Below are 18974 nucleotides of genomic sequence, written 5' to 3' on the forward strand. Positions count from 1 at the left end.
TGTCTCTTCATGGTTTTTTGCCAAGGGCTCTGCTGATCTCTCTAAATCCCTGAGCCAGACCTTCCCTGGGAAGGTATTTTCACACAGGAATTGTACATTCCCAATGAACTCCAGGTGTGGACCTGGCCTGGCAGATGTGACTGCCAGGTTAAATCCCTGCCCATGGGAAGAGTGTTCAGGAGCACAGCCCCAAATCTCAGCCTGAGGAAAGAGATAGGGCTGCTTTTGCAGGGTGTGGAGGTGCTGAGGAGGAACACAAAACCACCCTTGGACTGATGGGATGGGAATGGGAACACTGATTTAATGTTGAGGATCAAAAAAAGATTCCAAAGCAGGAGACCCCCCTTCCTACCAACCCCTGCCCTACTCACCAATGCTCCTCTGCTCACCTTTGGATCTTGATTCCTTCTGTTGCAGATGATGTTTGGGACATAACAAGCTGGTTTTATTCTTTTTCCTCTTTTTTTTTGTTTCCAGTGGATGGGAAGTGGCAGGCCTGGGGAGTGTGGGGCAGCTGCACTGCCACGTGTGGAGGTGGCACTCAGAGACGTGACCGGGTGTGCTACGGCCCCTTCTTCGGTGGAGAGACTTGCCAGGGTCCCAAGGAGGAGTACAAGCAGTGCAATGACAGAAAGTGTCCTGGTATGTGCCCCACACCCCTCGGGCTTTCCTTTGAGTGAGGCTGGATTTTGGATTTTGGGAATGGCTTCCATGTCCTTTGTCAGAGATCTGAACGCTACAAGGGGCTGCAATCTAATAAAATCCTACCCATGACCCAGCTTCAAGGTCTTGATTTAACTGTTGCAGAATCCAGTGCAACCAAGTGAATATTTGGTCAATCCCACCATCCTTGCCTCAGTGGTTTCGTCTTTTCATTGCCACAAGAGGAAAAGAGAAACTGTTTGGTAGCAAATATTGATATCAGAGTCTCAAGTCCATGAAGCTGTTGAATACTGAGGATGCTGCAGAGATTTCCCACCCTTTACCCCACTGGAAATTTAAAAAAAAAAAAAAAAAAAAAAAAAAAAAAAAAAAAAAAAAAAAAAAGAGAAGAAAAAAAAGATGCATCTGCATCATCTCACCCTCCTGCAGAGTGTAAAACCTGAATGGAGGGTGAGTGAGTGAGCTCTAGGGCAGATAAAAACCTGGGTTTGGATGGGAAAAATAAGCTGGAGTGAACACTTTGAAGTAGGAATGTTTCTGTCTGCCTCTCAGACTATACAGAGACCAAAAAGGAGCCTGTCCACCATTTCTGCTTTCCTTCTCAGTCAGGGCTGAAGGACCTGGTGAAATTGCTGGTGGGGAATCAATGGCCTTCGTGATGTTGGCAGCCAGATTGCATCGATTGTAACAGGCCATGAGCTTTGACTGAAAGGGTGATTATTGGTGAGAGCAGCCCAGTGAGAGACAGGAGATTCTCATGGCCAGGTTCCTCCTGGAAGGGGGCACCTCCCCAAAGGACAATTTTGATCTGGGATTATTTGTGAGAGCAGCTCAGTGAGAGACAGGGGAGATTCTCATGGCCAGGTTCCTGTTGGAAAGGGGCACATCCCCAAAGGACAGTTTTGATGCAGGAGTACCTGGGGGCTTCATAGCCACATGGAGGCCAAGCTGACCCTTCAGACTCGCTCACAAAGTGCTGAAAACAGAGAGATGAAAGCCAAAGGACCTCAGCATGGAAGTTCCAGCACATCCAGCTCGGAGATGTGTGACAGCCTCGTCACTCCTCCCAGCTCCGCTCTAATAAAAGGCATCACCTCTCCTCACAAGCTGTGCCTCTCAATTAGCAGTGGCGTGTGAGAATCTCTTCTAACTCTGCCACAAAGCTCTCCCTTGCCACAGAAAATCTTAGCAACGGGTTGTCTGGTGGTGTCTGCAGAGTGAGGCAGATTTAGTTCAGCTTCAGTGTGTGCCAGCTGGGGCCCTGGCAGAACAAGCCCGATCTTTTCTTCTCTTTCCGCAGGGGTTGATGCCTGTGCAGTGCTCAAAAGGAAAAGGCAAGTCTCAGGCACTGGGGGCTGCCAGGGTTCACAGCCAGAAGGGTCTCGCTGCAGTTGTTAATTTGCAAGGGAAGGAAAAGGTGGGGAAACATCAGAGGCTAAAAATAAACCCGCTCAATTTGTTCTCCAGAAAGTATCAAATGCTGGCGTGATTCGATTTGAGCAGAAGAATTGAACTTAATTGGGTTAGTTATTAAAATCTCCCAGTGCAAATAGGTTACTCTGGTAAAAGGGATTTTGTTGTGAAGCAACATCAAAAAGGGGAAAAAAAAAAAAAAAGAAGAGAAAAGGAAAGGATGAAATGATTCTCTCCTGGCCTGGGAATTGCTCCTGCGCTCACTGGCAAGACAACTCCAATCAGTGTATTTTTAAAGAGCATCTCTGATCCACAGCATCCCTCAGTGGTCCCCAGGGACACTGCAGGGGTGATGAGACCAGGAAGTTTTGACAGGCCAGCAGGGGAGAAAGGAGAGGAGAGATGTGAACACTCTTCCTCTCTGCTTTTTCCTGTGCTCTGCTGCTTTGTACCCGAGGATGCTGGAAGCTTCCATGCCCCAAAACCCTCCTGTGAACCATGGGACAATCTGTGACCGTGGTGAAAGAACAGGGACAGGAGTTTGGAAATCAGCTCCCTGCTCAGGACAGGCTCTGTGGGTGACCAAGTGCTGTCACAACTGGGTTATTCAATCTCCCTGTCCCACAGCTCCATGTCAGCAGGCTGGAAATGAAACTGCTTCTTTCCCACCCCTGTCCTGGCTTATCTGCAGCAGCCACGAGCTGTTGGCTCAGGGATGAGTCCTGCTCATGTGCAGAGCACAGCCAGGGTCCCACTGCCCTCCAGGGCTCCATCACAATAGAGATTACTCACAAGGGAGCTTTAAACCAGGGGAAGGAGCATCTGTTTCCAGGCAGAGAATTCAGCTTATTCATTCCCAGTGTCTACTGGGGAGGAATCCATCTTTGAGCTGCAGCTGGGGCTGGGGCCACACAGTTTTGAGCCTGCCTGCAGGACAGTGATGTGCAGGCAGCTTGTTGGGTCTTGTAGGAGTTCTTCAAAGCAGCAGCACTTGCCATGCCCAGAATTTAGGTGTGAGCCCTCCCCACGGGCAGGTTGGTCCCTGGTAGCCCCAGAGCAGCAGTGGGACATGTCCTGACCAGCTGCAGGCACAAACTCAGCTTCCCTTTCATTGGAAATTTTACTTGCACAATGAATAAAAACTGTAATCAGAAACTGTTAAATCAAGCTTTTTCTCCTTCCCTCCCTCAGGAGTGACAAATAGCTTTAACACCATCCTCATGGCTCCCTCGGCTTTACATGTTGTAAATAATGAGTTTTTCAGCACAAAGCTCTCCTATGGTGAATGTTTTTCTCCCAGATCCCACCAACTCCAGGACCGACTCTGCTCCACCCACAGACAGAAGCTTCCAAAACCATCCTTCCAATGATTTTTTTTTTTTTTCCCTGTGATGTCTCAAAACACATTTCTGCAGGCTCCTGGGCTCTGCAGCAGTGTTTGGAAATGAGCTGCTGATGCAGTTCCAAGTTGTTGGGGCACAGATCTGCTCTCTTTTGTGCACAAGATGGAAGCAGGCAGAATGAAAACCACCCAGGGGATGTGTCCATCTTGTCTCTTCATTTACTTTCTTCTTTTCTTCATTCTTGATCCACTGATTCATGCCAAGCCTCATTTTAGGTGCATCCAGCACTGAAGGTGGTTACCCTGAGGGATGGAAGAGGTGGAGTCTGCAGCCATGGAGCTCACCCACAAAAGATCTGCCCGTTAAAAATTAAGGAATTAAACTCTTTAAGCAGGGGGCAGCAACAACAGTTTTCTTGCAAAGAGCTACCACAAGGCAAGGCAAGGCAAGGCAAGGCAAGGCAAGGCAAGGCAAGGCAAGGCAAGGCAAGGCAAGGCAAGTCAAGGCAAGGCAAGGCAAGGCAAGGCAAGGATGTGAGTGCACTTTCCCATGGATTTTAGTGAGCTAATCATTGGAATGGATGAACACCCAGCTTTCAGACAGGCACAGCAAATTCAGAGAGGTGAAGTGACTTTGTGAGCAGCTAAGCAGCAACAGAGCTGGGAGTGCAGCTCCAGCCTCCTGTCTCACAGACCACACTCCCACACTTCCCTTTTCCCATGTCCTTGCTGAGGAGGAAGCTTTACCAATGAGGTTCTTCTCTCCTGGCAGAGCCCCACGAAATCTGTGACGAGGAGAGTCTTGGCCCTGTGGTTTGGAAGGAGACGCCGGCCGGGGATGCTGCAGCCGTCCGGTGTCCCCGCAATGCCACCGGTAAGGGTCACTGCATGCTGGGCTGGGCATCCTTTGTGTGCTGGATGAGGAGAACCTGCCTGTGGGACGACAGCACAGGCACATGGACTTCCCTCCCTTTGCTGAATTAACTCTGTCTGGGTTTCTGTTTTCATTGTTAAGCACGAACATCTTAGTTTTTCTGGATAATCTGAGGTGGTTTCCATCCATCCACTGCCTGGTCCTGTGACAAGTTTGAAATTAAGGAACAGTGGGATATGTTCCTTCCATTATCCACAAAAAGCTTTGCAGAGAAGGTTGGGCTTTAGAGTCCCCAAGATTTGAGTATTGTAGTTCTCTCCAGCCCATAAAAGCAGCTGCTGTATGAGAGCAGGAAATCTGACTTCCTCTGTGCCCTTACACTTAGAAACCCCAGCACCTCTCTAAAAATTTATTTGAGCACTCCAGTTGATGGTCTGATGGTTCTGGTGTAAAATAAAAGGATGTGGGCCCCAAGGTGTTACCTGTTCCCTGAGCAGTGGAAGGCAGAGAAGGGTCCAGGAGCAATGCTGGTGGTGGGGTTTGTCCTCAGCTGGATGTTCTCACTGCCAGGCAGGAACAGAACAGTGACAACAGTGTCAATAATGAGTGTAAAGGTTTTATTTCGTTTGAGGGACAGGGGTGGGTACAGACAGCTCTCTTTGACTCAGCCCAGGACAGTCAGTGCCATCCCCAGTGCTGTCCTGGAAGGGCTGTATCCAGAGAAAGCTCACTGAATCACAGCAGCAATGGGACTGCTGGGACTGCAGACCCAGCAAACCTGATCCTCAGAGACTTTCCAAATGGCTCCATAATAGCTGGGACAGTGTGATCCCTCTCCCTTTCCTCCTCTCTGATATCAGAATATCTCTGCTATTCACAAGGCATGTGATTGTCACTGCAAACCCCTCTGTGGATTGGAGCTGAGGGGAGGCCTGGGGGAGGACTGGAAGCAGCTTTCAGACAGTGTCAGCTGATGCAGAACTGGTGCTGGCGGGTGTTTATTCCCCTCCAGGCTGCGTGGGCAGCACAAGCCCTGCTTTAGTTGCAAGTACCAGACCAAACCACCTGGGGAGGCTCATGGGGCTTCCCAAGCCAGGGAAAATGCTGCCATCCAGGGCAGGAGAGGAAACTTTCCCTTCACCCTGACTAGCCATGTCCAATTTGTTATTTTTTGTTTCCCTGCCCAGTTCCTTCTGCTGCTCTGCAACAATAAAAGGCAGGAGAAGGAGATAAAGATAATCCCCCCTGCAGGCTTGTTCAGGCATCTGCAGGTGCCTCTGGTGCCTTTTGTGCCGGTAGCTGGGTCTGAATTGGTGCACTGACCAGTTCTGGGTGATCTCCATGGAATCATGAAGGCTGGAAAAGACCTCTGAGACCCTCAGGTCCAACCATTAACCCAACCCTTCCAGGCCCACCACTAAACCATGTCCTCAAGTGTCACATCTCCACGTGTTTTGAGCACTTCTATGGATGATGAGTCCACCACTTCTCTGGTCAGCTTCTTCTGATGCTTGACCACCTTTTCAGTGAATAATTTTTCCTTAATACCCATTCCAAATCTTCCCTGGCACAACTTCAAGCAGTGTCCTCTTGTCCCATGACGTCCTACTCATGACAAAAGACCAGTCCCCACAAATGCTTGGCCTTCCATCCTGTCCTCACCCCCATATTTGTTTCTTTCATTCTTCCAGGGCTGATCCTTCGAAGATGCATCTTAGATGAAGAAGGCATCGCTTACTGGGAGCCTCCAACCTACATCAAGTGTGTTTCTATTGATTACAGGAACATACAGATGATGGTAAGGCAGCCCCACTGCTCGGCTCAGCAGGTTTGGCATCCTCCCCAATGATTGTCACATGGCTGTAATTACAAAAAAAGGGGAAAAAAGGAGTTTCCAGCTCTACCTCGATTTTCTCTTACAGTTTTTTCTGCTTACCTTGTAACGCACTCCATAGACAAGGGATGTTTCAGGATATTTTAAAATCCAGCTTGGCAGAATCCGGGTTCTTCCAGGCCTGTCATATCACATTATCATTAAGTATTGCTATGACTGTATCACTTTTAAACAAGCATCTTATTATTGGTTAATCTTAAATTCATTGTTATAAGGAATTTCTGCTGATCTCCTGTGGCCTTTAGGAGAACTGATCTCTCCTGTTCATGGTAAGGTACAGTCTGTCCTAAAATAATTCCAAATTGGTTGTAAGAAAACAAGGTTTGAGGGCAAAAATACTCTGTTGGGCTATGAACATAAGAAACTTGGTAGTAGAACAATTTCTTCTTTGTGGGCAAACCATAAAATTTCAGTTCTCTGTCATTTTAGAACCACTTAGAAGATAATTTAAAATCCATCACTCTTTTCTATTGTTTTAAAAATATCAGAGGCTCACAGGCCAGCAGAGATTGTCAGATTCATCTCATCTGCACTCTGAATTGTGAGGGAGGTCAGAAACCTTCCCCTGGCAATTCCTTCACTGAGCTCATTAACTTGACTTTGACTGTCCCTCAAAGTGCTTCTCACATTTCTTTTCCATCTCTCAGACCAGGGAACACCTTGCCAAAGCTCAGCGCGGGCTGATGGGAGATGGGCTGTCAGATGTGCTCCAGAACCTTGTGGAAATCTCCCAGGATGGGACCAGCTACAGTGGGGACCTGCTGTCCACCATGGACGTACTCAGGAACATGACAGAGATCTTCCGTAGGGCTTACCACAGCCCGACTTCTGGGGATGTGCAGGTGAGCCCAGTGCATTTCCTGGAGCCCAAGGCTGGGCTGGACAGGTGCCCATGCTCAGGGCTCCAGGTTTGATTGCTGATACTGATTGCAGTGCTGATGAAAATCAGATTATTGTTTTTCCCAACGTAAATGCCTTTCTGTATGAACAAACTCTCCTTTCGAGGTGGTTCCTCCTTGGTTTGTAAACTAAGAACTTGAAAGCCAAGGTCACTCTGAACAATTTCAACCTGATAGCACTTCACTGCAGAGCCTGATTGATATGAGAACATTATTTGGCAGGGATTTCAGGCTCGAGATAAAATGATCCAGTGGCATTGAGTACCTGGGTGTTGATGTAGGGGAATATCATCGTGGTTTCTTATCCCAGGGTTTCACTTCCAGCAGCTGCAGAGCGGCTACAGGATACACCCTTGGGATGGGTCATCACCTCCCGACTTGAAACACTAAACTGATCCTGCAGGATCTGCAGAGAGTGGTAAAATTGGAGACAAAATTCAATAGTTTTAAATTTCCTGTCTCCTTCCTTCTCATTGTGTGCTGCAAAGGTCCTACCATGGACAGCGCCTCTTGATTCATCTCTGCATCTCCTGCCTGGTCACAAGCTAAAGGGGATCCCGAGGTTTCCATAAATTGGAAACAACAGAAATAATAGAAAAAAAGATGTGAAGCTATTTATGCAATGAGAGATCATCTGGTTTTAACCAGTTTCTGAGAAATATTTACCATATCTGTCCTTAAAAATCACCAGTAATGGATACAAGACCAATTCCCAATCCTTAGAAGATGCAGTAAAGTGAAGACCTTGGGGAAAGGGTCTCATTAAAACCTGTTTTGCCATTAAAATCCTTGGGGACTTGTGAAATGCTCTGGAACCTTTTGGTAATAGGATCATGATAATGCTTTTTTTTCCCATACCTCTGTGACCTTCCCAGCCTGGGCTATGTTTGCATAAAACCTTCTTCTGTCCCCTCTTGTCTCCCTTCTCCAGAACTTCGTCCAGATCATCAGCAACATTTTGTCAGAGGAGAACCGGGAAAAATGGGAGGAAGCTCAGCTGGTATGAGCCTTCAGCACCTTCCCTGGGAATAGAGAGGCTTTCAGCACAGGGTTAAGCCATGAGGAGAGGAATTTCCAAGTGTCTACATGACCTCCTAAGAAGAGATTAGTTCCAGGCTGAGTCACATTGAAGGAGTAACCCAGGGAGCCACAGGATCTGAGCCAGACTCTCTGGATGAAGAACAGTGAAAAGCTGGTGGTGTAAACCAAATTTGGGATGCATTTCAGGGGTCAGACTTAGTTTGGGGTTCATAATCCTGATGTCTTTCTGTAATTCCACTCTTTCCTCTTACCATGATGAAGAAGTGGGATCACATGTCTTTGAGTTCCTGGCTGAAAAGATGCAGGACAGGAGGGATTTTCAGAGCTGGGGTCTGCTCAGCTGAGCTTCTGGGCTCAGTTATATTTTGCTTTATGTCTCTCCTGTCAAGGTTAGGGATCCTGCTCAGTCCCAAACTCCCCATTCCTGGAAGAGTTCAAAGCCAGGCTGGGTGGGGCATTGAGCAAGATATGGAAAGTGTCCTTGCCCATGGCAGGAGTTTGGAATTAGCTGAACATTACAGTCCCTTCAAACCCAGGCCGTTCTGAGAGTCTATGAATAATTCTGTAGCTGAATTCTCAAGTATTAGGGGATGGTGTTGGTTTTTCTTTCTGTGTCTTATTTTGTCTTGTCTTGTGTACCACATTGGAGCTCTCTGTTGTGGAGCTGTGTCACACCTATTCCTGTGTCTCTTTACCATTCCTTTTGTGAGCTGTTGCTGTTGCAAAATTCCTCCAAAAGATCTGGAAACAGCAAATATGCAAGAAAAAATAATCACCCGCAACACAAGAGTCCAGTTATCTCCACACCTACCAGGGAAGTCCTCTGGGAAAAACTTTTTAACAAGTGCTGGCACAGTTGTTGAAAGTCCAGAACATGACATAGGGACTCAAAAATATTTCCTTCATGCAACAGCAACTCTGTCAGGAGCTGAGGAGCCTTCTCTTCTCTTCTCTTCTCTTCTCTTCTCTTCTCTTCTCTTCTCTTCTCTTCTCTTCTCTTCTCTTCTCTTCTCTTCTCTTCTCTTCTCTTCTCTTCTCTTCTCTTCTCTTCTCTTCTCTTCTCTTCTCTTCTCTTCTCTTCTCTTCTCTTCTCGTCTTTCTTTTCTCTTCTCCCTGCTATCCTGTGCTTTCCTATTGAATTTGGATGAGGGTGACATGCTCTGTGTCTGGGTAGGATGGAGAATCTGGACATGTTCCTGGGCAAGGCAGCCCTGCTTGAGCAAATGGGTTGGGCCAGATGGACTCAGGGGCCCCTTCCAAAGTAAACTGCACCCTGATTCTGTGATTCTGTGCCCACATACTTGGTCTCAAGCCTCCAGGTGTGTGTAGGTATTTCAGCACTGAGCACAGAGACTGTCAAGTTGTCATGACAACAGGGAAACCCTGTTGATGCCCTTAAAAACAGCTCTCTGTGTGGCACTTGGTTCCCAGTGGTTTTCCCTGTGCAATCTGCTCTCTGCACCTCCAGGCAGGCACAGCCCAGGCACCATGACCTACATGGGGATTGGGAACATCATGGGGAGAATGTTTTCCTGGGGTGAGTTTTAGTGGGAATTGAGATGACAGCCCAGCACCACTTTAGGACATAGACATCTCTGTGAAAAGGAGCCAACAGAGGGTTTAGGTCTCTGTGCTTCTCCCTCAAAGCTGCTGGACCAAAATCACACCTTGCATTTCATGAGACTGACCACTTCTTTCAAAACAAAAGCAAAACCTTTGACTCCCAATTTGCTCATTAAAAATAAACCCAACTTCATTGCAGCCTCACATTCCAATGCCCTGTGGCCCCCAGGCAGAAAGATGTTCAAGGAAAATAAAAATTAAACAACCTGTAAAGGTATTTAGAGAAGGGCTACAATGATTTTTGAAGAGCCTTCATTGACCATTATATGATAAAATGCAATATCCAGTGTAACCTGTATTTGGTTTGACCTTGTGATTTCAATCTGTAATGGAATATAAAAGTGTGCAGCTAAAAATAGCATCCTCACTCAGTTCTCCTCCTTCTGTGCACACCTGCTGTACTGGCAGGGCTTTTTAATCTCATCCTGAGACAGTTTTAGTCTTACCAAGGCTCCCTGGATAGACAGAGGGACAGAGACACGCATGGCCACCCCTGTGCTCCCACTCTCCATGGCTCAGCCTCCCTCCTGCCTCCTTCCCATCCTGCTTGTCCCCAGCTGTCCCTGCAGCTCACCCAGCCACCTCAGAATGTCTGGGTTATGGTGAGGAGCTGAGAATGCTGTGAAAGTGGGGCAGAAGGAAAACAGGAGCTGAACTGCTTTCCTTCAGCCCCTCGTGGCGTTTGCAAAGCCCCTGTGGGCAAATGTGCTTTGAGGGGAAGACAGGGAGTCAGCACAGCTCATTTCAAGTGGATTATGTTTTATGGAATCTGTCACTGGAAAACTGGTTATTGTTTAACAGCCCTGTCTGAAGTTGGCAAAGTACAGGTAAGGAAGAGTCACTGCCAATGTCTTTATCAATGGGGAAAAAAACAGGAAAGAAATGAGGCAGAGAAACTCCAGGACAGCCCAGGACCAAGAACTTGATGATTCAGAGAGTGAGAGCCTGACAACAAAACAGGAAAGGAGAAAATCAGGCTGCCTGAGATTCAACATTAGATCACAATTGTCCTTTGGTGTGGTTGCTTTCAACAGAGGGAGTTGGGATGAGATAATCTTTAAGGTCCCTTCCAACCCACACCATTCTGCATTTCTCTGATTTTATGATAGGAGATGGGTAGGTTATTCTCTTCTCCAGAGGGTCTCCAATATTTCCTTTTGTTTAAAATTTTGCCCTCCACCCTAAATTCTATCAATCTGAGTGTCACATTTTCATTTTTTGTCTTTTCCTTGTTCTTTTTCTTTGTCTTCTTATTTTTCTTCTTTTTTTCTTTGTTTTCTTTTTCTTTTTACTTTTCTTTTATCCTCCTTCTCCTTCTTTTTTCTTTTTCTTTTTCTTTTTCTTTTTCTTTTTCTTTTTCTTTTTCTTTTTCTTTTTCTTTTTCTTTTTCTTTTTCTTTTTCTCTTTTTTCTTTTTCTTTTTTTTTCTTTTTCTTTTTTCTTTTTCTCTTTTTATTTTTCTATTTCTTTTTTCTCTTTTTCTTTTTTTCTCTTTTTTTTTTTCTTTTTCTTTTTCTTTTTTCTTTTTTCTTTTTTCTTTTTATTTTTCTTTTTCTTTTACTTTTTATTTTTCTTTTTCTTTTTCTTTTTTCTTTTTCTTTTCCTTTTTCTTTTTCTTTTTTCTTTTTCTTTTCCTTTTTCTTTTTCTTTTTCTTTTTCTTTTTCTTTTTCTTTTTCTTTTTCTTTTTCTTTTTCTTTTTTCTTTTTCTCTTTTTTCTTTTTCTCTTTTTATTTTTCTATTTCTTTTTTCTCTTTTTCTTTTTTCTCTTTCTTTTTTTTCTTTTTCTTTTTCTTTTTCTTTTTCTTTTTCTTTTTCTTTTTTTTTCTTTTTCTTTTTCTTTTTCTTTTTCTTTTTCTTTTTCTTTTTCTTTTTCTCTTTTTTCTTTTTCTTTTTCTTTTTTTTCTTTTTCTTTTTTTCTTTTTCTCTTTTTATTTTTCTATTTATTTTTTCTCTTTTTCTTTTTTTCGCTTTCTTTTTTCTTTTTCTTTTCCTTTTTCTTTTTCTTTTTTCTTTTTTCTTTTTCTTTTTCTTTTCCTTTTCCTTTTTCTTTTTCTTTTTCTTTTTCTTTTTCTTTTTCTTTTTCTTTTTCTTTTTCTTTTTTCTTTTTCTTTTTTCTTTTTCTCTTTTTTCTTTTTCTCTTTTTATTTTTCTATTTCTTTTTTCTCTTTTTCTTTTTTCTCTTTCTTTTTTTTTCTTTTTCTTTTTCTTTTTCTTTTTCTTTTTTCTTTTTCTTTTTCTTTTTCTTTTTCTTTTTCTTTTTCTTTTTCTTTTTTTTTTCTTTTTCCTTCTTTATTACTTTTTCTTGGCTTCCTCTTAGGATTCCTCAGTCCCCTTCTCCACAGCTCCATAAGAGTCCATTATACCCAGCATATGCTCCCAGTTCATGTGTGAGGGCAGGAACCTTAGCCTGCAGAGAAGCTCCTGCTGTTGTCTAGGATCTGATCCACCCCAAATCCTGCCTCTCTTTGCAGATAGGGCCAAATGCCAAGGAGCTGTTCAGGCTCGTGGAGGATTTCATTGATGTCATCGGCTTCCGCATGAAAGATTTCCGGGATTCCTACCAAGTCACGGACAACCTGGGTGAGCTCACTGGCACTCCCCACGTCAGGGAGAGACCCCAAAAGCTGTGAATTACTGTGCAGTATGGACAGCCTGGGCTGTGGGGAGGGAAGGGAGGAGGGGAGGCAGCAGCTCTGGGGGAAGACACGGATGGGCATAAACACAGGGTGGTGTTTCTCCAACGAATTTGGGATTTCATGAGGAAGAAGAGATGTGCACAGAGAGATCTGAGAGATTTCTACCAAATGGAGAACAGATGACAAACTGGGCAGAGTTAGACCCTTCCTTTTTATTTTTTGAGCACAAGAAGAGCCCAGCAGCCAATGGAGGCAGCGAGCAAACAGCAGGCAGCGTTTGATTGATGCTGTGTGCACAATCACAGCGTGGAACTTGTTGCCAGAGGAGGTGGCAGAAGCCAAAAAGTACAGATGGGTTCATGATGGGATTAGGGAAGTGCACGAAAGAGAGGTCCATTGGTGGCTGTTCAAGTTGATGGTCTGGAAGCAGCCAGGAGCTGAGGAAGTCCTGCTGATTGCTGGGAGGACAAACCAAGAGATGTCTTGTTCTTTCTCACCCTTATCAGCTGCTGCTGGCCACTGCTGGAGATAAGGAGCTGGAGCAGACTCTCCTCTGCCAGATTTAATGCAGGCAGGACCCTTTCAGCAAAGCACAAGCCCTGCTTGTGTCTTCTCTCATGCACAGACATTTCCTGAAGAGAGCATCACTCCTGTGGCTCCCAACATCCCATCTCTCTGGTTTCCCAGTAACTCTTCCCATGTTTTCTTGAGCACATGTGGAATTTACTGAAGCTGGTTTCACTCACTGGTTTTATTTCTTGCTTCTCCCCAGTCCTTGGCATTCACAAACTGCCTGCAAATGCAGCAACTGACATCACCTTCCCCATGAAAGGCTGGAGGGGAATGGTGGACTGGGCCAAGAACTCAGAGGACAAGGTCACTGTCTCCAAGAGCATCCTGTCTTCAGGGCTCTCAGGTAGGCAGCACAGCCAACATAATTTTTTCCCTTCATTTTCTAAGAGTTTTCCTTCCATTTTCCTGGTCTTCAAATCTTCTTCCAGATCAGCTAGATTTGCTCACAAATGCTTGGACATCAAAGCACCAATGAGCTCAAATAAGGCTTTCAAATATGGCCTGACTGAGAGCTCAAACTAAACTCCTCACAAAAGTTCAGGGGCAGGTTTTGTCCCCGAGTGTGGATGTTTATCTTTCCCCAAGGAAGCAGGAAAAATTGGCAAACAATGCTTTAGGTGCCCTCCAAGCCTGGATCCAGACCTGATGGAGCCATCTGGGGGTCAGGCTGAGCAGCTGATGGCTCTGAGTCTGCTGCTGGGACAAATTTTGATAGATCTGGGGATCCATGGCCCTTGTGTGAAATTTCCTGCCCCCAGAAATGAAATTCAGAGGCATTTATCACATCAGGGCACGGATAGGAGCCCCAGCACGGAGGTGGTGCCTCACTGCCAGGTCTGGAAAAACACCTGGAGGTTTCTGGGATGCTCTGATGGATGAGAGGAACCAACACACTCAAGGTGCTCATCTTTTGGCAGAGGCAACATCTGGCAGGATTGAGCCCTAAGTTCTCAAAGGCAGGACCCTAAACTGGGCTGATTGCTGGGAGATTATGGGATTTGCTTTTGCCACTCATGGCTTTGGGAGTTGCTGGCTCCCCCTCCTTTGGGACAGAGGCTGGAGACTGAATTGTTGCTACAAAAGACCTTTGCCCTCGAGTTGCCACCACACCAGGACCTTTTGTCACGGGTCTCCCTGCTGGGGCTGACATCAGCCAGCTCCTCAACTTGGCAAATCTGAGGCCAAGAGCAGATAAGTGACACCCCAAGGGTAAACAGTGAGTCACTGGCAGAGCAAGGACCCTGTCAAGCACTCCTGGAGTTTTGCTGTGCCTTGCAGACAGCGTGAGCTCCCTGCTGGAGCATGTTGGGAGCGTTATCCCAATTTATTTGTGGATGCTGTGGTGCCTTCACCTTTCAAAATCTTTAATCACTTGTTGGACAAATTGCTGGATCAGACCTAGACAGAGCTGATCCTGCTCTGAGGCTGAGGGCTGTCCCAGAAGTATCCAGCTCCTGATGGAGCTGTTTTCTAGATTTCTGTTGGAAGCATCCTCACACAGAGCTGCTCCAGGGCCCCCGAGTTGTAGTGACTGAGCAAACAAAATGTGACATCCACCCTGAGGAAACAGCTCCCAATCAGTGCTTACCTCTCCATGGTTTCCTGAGCACCACCCAGGGCTCTTCTGCCCCTGTTTTATTCGATATCTTGTGCTGGTGGCGTAATTTTGGAGGGTTATTCAGTGATTCCAGCAGAAATCCACCTCTTTTCCTTTTGATCCTCACTTTGCTCTGGGAACAGGAGTAACCATCCTGAGTAAAGTGATGAGGACAGGCAGCTTCCACGAGACCAAATCCAAACCCCCTCACTGCTGGGAGCTGATTTTGAACAGTAGATTTCCATGGGCCAACACTGATTTATGCAGCTGGGTGACAGAATCACTCTGCAAGCCTGTCTGTCAGTCTCTCCCAGCTGTGTGCTCACCAGATATCCCAATCTGATGATGAGAAAGGTGGACATGCCGAGCTGTGCCTGTCCTGCAGTGATGGAGCAGACACACTCTCAGCTCAGCCTCAGTACAAGGCACCAGAGCAGCCCCACCTGGTGCTGTCCCAGGCTTCCTCAGCATTGCTTTCCACCACAGACACTTTTCCTCCCCCTGAATTTCCAGCCCTGGGGCTGCCTCTGCTGCTCCTGATTCATCAGGGGAAGTTCTGCCTTTTTGCAGCTGGGCACCGTGAGGTTGTGGAGGAGGAAAAACAAGAGGAAGAGGAGGTCAAGTGATGTGCCCAGAGGTCACACAGATGATGCAGAGGCTCATCTGGATCTGCTGCAGCCCCCAGAGGCAGCACATGAGTTTTGGGGTCAGAGCAGGCACAGTGGGACCTCTCCCCTTCCCGCTGGCCTTGTCAGGCTGGGCACAGCTCTTCTCCCTGATGGCCTGATAGCTGTGGATGGCTCCAAAGCCCTCGAGGTGGCTGCAAGAGACCTTAACCCCTGCAGATTTGTCTGCTGTGGTGCTGTCAGAGGAATTTGGGGGGGTTCTGAATGGTGGGGGGGGCACCATTTGGGAGGGGTGAGCCTTGGTGACAGCTCCCTGTAGTGACAGCAGCCCCACTGCAGTGATGTTGGCATTAGCCATGCCCCAACAGAGGCCAAATCCTGCCCCTGGGTGTCCCGTGGGGACAGCTGCCACCCTGATTGTCTCAGTGCTGTTGTCTTCTTCCCTCTCCTCTGGTGCCCTGCAGTGCTGGACGACTCCTCTGTCTTCGTGGTGGGGACTGTGCTGTACAGGAACGTGGGCAACATCCTCTCCCTGCAGAGGTAAGAGGGGCTGCCTGGGGATGGGGAGCTCTGGGCAGTGCCAGGGGGATCCCTCTGGCTGCAGAGCACTGGTTCTCCAGGGAAAAGCAGGGATCACTGGGTGCAAGGAGACAGGTTTTGACCTGCATGTTTTTTGTCCCCCATGCTCGTGCATTGCGTGCCAGAATATTTTCCCCAGGAATGTTTTCCCCAGGAATATTTTCCCCTGGAAGGTTTTCCCCAGGAATATTTTCCCTATCCACTTGCAGCACCCCATGCAGGACGGGAGCAAGCTCAGTGCTGCTGTCTCATTCCTCCCTGCCACCCTCCAGGAGCAGAACCTCACCCTGCCCTCCTGGTCACATTTTGGCAGCCCTGGCAGATGAGGGATGCTCAGCTGCCCCAACCTCCCGAGCTGCCAGCCACGCTGAGCCCTGGAGAGCAGCAGGGCTGGAGATAGGCTCAGGGAGGGAGAAGGGAGCAGAGCACGCCTGGCTGCACATGTCTGCCTGTTCTCTGTGCTGCAAACTGCCTGGAGCACCAAAGCTTTTGTGTTCAGCGCTCCCTTCCCGTTTCTTCACTCCTCTCTCTTTTCCTCTTGCTCTTTATTTTTTTTTTTTTCTCCCCAAGACTGGTACTGAGGCAGTAAATTAAGCATCCTAAGGCACCTTCTAAATCTGTTCTGCACTGATTAGCGTGAGCCCATTTACCATAAACACCAGGGCATCTCTCCTCACCGATAATCATTTAAATACCTCCAGATTTAGCACTGGCAATGGCAAAAGAGCTGCGAGTGAGTGCAGAGAGGAATTAGCAAGTCAGCCAACTGTATTCTGTAATATCCTCCATTACAGCAGTGGGAATTAGATCAGAAGGGCAATAAACATCATTGGCTCAAATGATCCAGCGGTATTTCAGCTTCCTCTGGCCAAGCAGGGAATGAGCTCTGATAACCAGCAGCTGCGGCAGGCACAGCCTCCCAACAGCCTTCCCGCGGGAGAGCTGATTTAAGATGTTCCTTAATTAAAGGACAGTCCCTCTTTTAAAAAATCCCGAGTCTTGAATCACCTGTGGAGAGTCAAAGGAAAGATAAAAATAAGATAAATTAGAGCAGAGGCAGTAAAGCACCTCTAACTTCAGCGCTGTGCAAATGGACGCGGCATTATAAAGGAGAATGTTGTTGAATAACCACGGAGCTGCCTGTGGGTAAAAAATAGTTCTGACCCTGAGGAGAGCAGCTGTTCTGGGGTACACACAGGAAATACAGACCCAGACCCTGCTTTGGACCACTCTGATTCAATGCAGAGTGATTCTTTCAAGAAGGAAAAAAAAAAACAAGTAGATTTAACTCAGCAAACAGCACCAGCTGAGCTGTTCCTAATTGTCCCAATTTACCTCCCCCAAGCAGCAATTCTGTCTCTGAGTCACACATTACTCTGTCCCCCTGGAGCCAGAGAGCCCAGCAGATCCTGGCAGCTGTGACAATTGGGATGGGCTGCACACAAAACCTGATTTTCCAAGCCGGGGAGGTGAGAGAGGAGCTTGGTCCCAGCTGGACTCTGCTGCAGAGGACACGGACAGAGCAGAGAGCCACCAGCCTGGTTCTCCCTGTGTGCCCAGCAGTGTGTTCACAGCTCTCTGCACCCCCTTGCTGGACACTCAGGAGCCCTCTGAGCTCCTTCCCAAGCCCAATCTCCAAGTATTTTGTTTTCTCCCCACAAGCTGGGCTGTAATGTGCTTGTAGGAAATGCGACTCATCTTCCTCCTGAAAGGTTCCCCTGACACTGAGTCCTTCACCGCCCCCAACAAGCTGCTCTGCTGCTGAATTACCTTCTCTGCCAGGAGCCTGCCTCTCTTTTTAAGGCTGAATTTGTCTGGCTTTCACTTCCAGGCATTTGGCCTTCGGGTGGGCGACTGAAAAGCCCCCCCACGTGCGAGGAACTATCAGACAAGCCTTCCAACAGAGAAATTTTGTTTGTTTTCCTGCACCTGGATAGATTTTGTGTCTGTTTTGAGCTCCCTTTGTTGTTTCACCCTCTCAAAGCGAAGCTGAACCCAACAGCACAGTGGAATCCAGACGAGGAGGCTACAGACAGAACTTCTTTGCTTTATCTCAGTGGAAGGGATCTTAAAGATCATCCCTTTCCAACCCCCTGCCATGGCAGGGACACCTTCCACTGTCCCAGGTTGCTCTAATCCCCATCCAACCTTGCCTTGGACACTTCCAGGGATTGGGCAACCACAGCTTCTCTGGGAAACCTGTGAGCAAAGAAATTCTTCCCAACACTTAATCCAAATGCAGTTTAAAACCCTTGTGCCATAATTATTTACCCATGTAAAAAATTTGCTCTCCATTTTTTTTTTGTGAGCCTCCTTCAACTTCTGGCTGAGCTGCAGCTTCGCGGCCGCCGCTCACCCTTCACGGTCTGCACGCCGGTCACTCCTGTGTTCCAACAGCTTGGCACGCTGAAAAATCAAATTCTCTCTCTGTGTGAGCTTGCTGCATCGATCCTCACCTGCCCCTCAGCCTCCACAAGGAGGTTTTGGTGTCATCCCCGCTGCTCATGCCAATATTCAGCAGCGCTGACCCAAGGACTGACCCTCACAGCACAGCCTCTGATGAAGACATGCACTGGTGGTTCCCTTTCAGCAGATCCTGTTTTTAGCTTCTTACAGCTGCCTACTCCTATTGATTTGCTGCTTTATTTTTCCTCTGTAGGGTGATGGTTGGGCCTTGTCATTTTTTTTTTTTTCCCCTTTTTCTTTTTTTTTAAAAAAAGGAAAATATATATTTTTTTATTTTTTCTTTCCCTGTTAAATTAATGTTGTTGTTCCCTCTAGTGTTGGTGGAACAGTAGCTTTTTGAGCATCCACTTACACATCCATGGACAATTCAAAATATTTTTTTCCTCTTTTTTTTTTTAAACCCTATTTTTTTTAGCTGCTGTTGAGCAAGTACAAATCTTTCCCAACTATTTTTTTTTTTTTAAAGAAAGATAAAATCCAGAGAGAAAACCAAAATATTTTAGCAGTATCTGCAGATTTGGTGAAGATTTGGATAAGGAAGGATTTCCTTTTTCCATGGATGCCACAGGGGCTTGGAGCAGCCTGATCTGGATCTACCACTCCACCACCAATTCCTTCATGGCAGCAGCGCCTTCAGCTGCTGCTTGTGGGGACTTTCTGCTTATTTAAACACCAATAAACTGCAGAAAAAAGAGGAAATTCTGTGTATTTACACGTTCAGTGTCCAGGGAAGTGCCTACAAAGAGTT

At 46.7% G+C, this 18974-nt stretch overlaps 1 protein-coding gene across 13 annotated transcripts in view; it reads left to right on the forward strand.

Moving 5' to 3' along the window:
• The window catches only part of ADGRB1 (adhesion G protein-coupled receptor B1), a 282349-nt gene that overhangs the window by 143490 nt on the left and 119885 nt on the right, over positions 1-18974 (forward strand). For all 13 annotated transcript variants that reach the window (XM_033078467.2, XM_033078492.2, XM_033078475.2 and 10 more), the window contains 8 exons: positions 478-642; positions 4191-4292; positions 5984-6090; positions 6834-7028; positions 8017-8085; positions 12221-12329; positions 13158-13301; positions 15646-15721. In XM_033078467.2, the coding sequence (XP_032934358.1) occupies positions 478-642; positions 4191-4292; positions 5984-6090; positions 6834-7028; positions 8017-8085; positions 12221-12329; positions 13158-13301; positions 15646-15721 (967 nt within the window). The remainder of the gene's footprint in view (positions 1-477; positions 643-4190; positions 4293-5983; positions 6091-6833; positions 7029-8016; positions 8086-12220; positions 12330-13157; positions 13302-15645; positions 15722-18974) is intronic.

Source organism: Catharus ustulatus, chromosome 1, assembly GCF_009819885.2.
Source record: "Catharus ustulatus isolate bCatUst1 chromosome 1, bCatUst1.pri.v2, whole genome shotgun sequence".
NCBI lineage: Eukaryota > Metazoa > Chordata > Aves > Passeriformes > Turdidae > Catharus > Catharus ustulatus.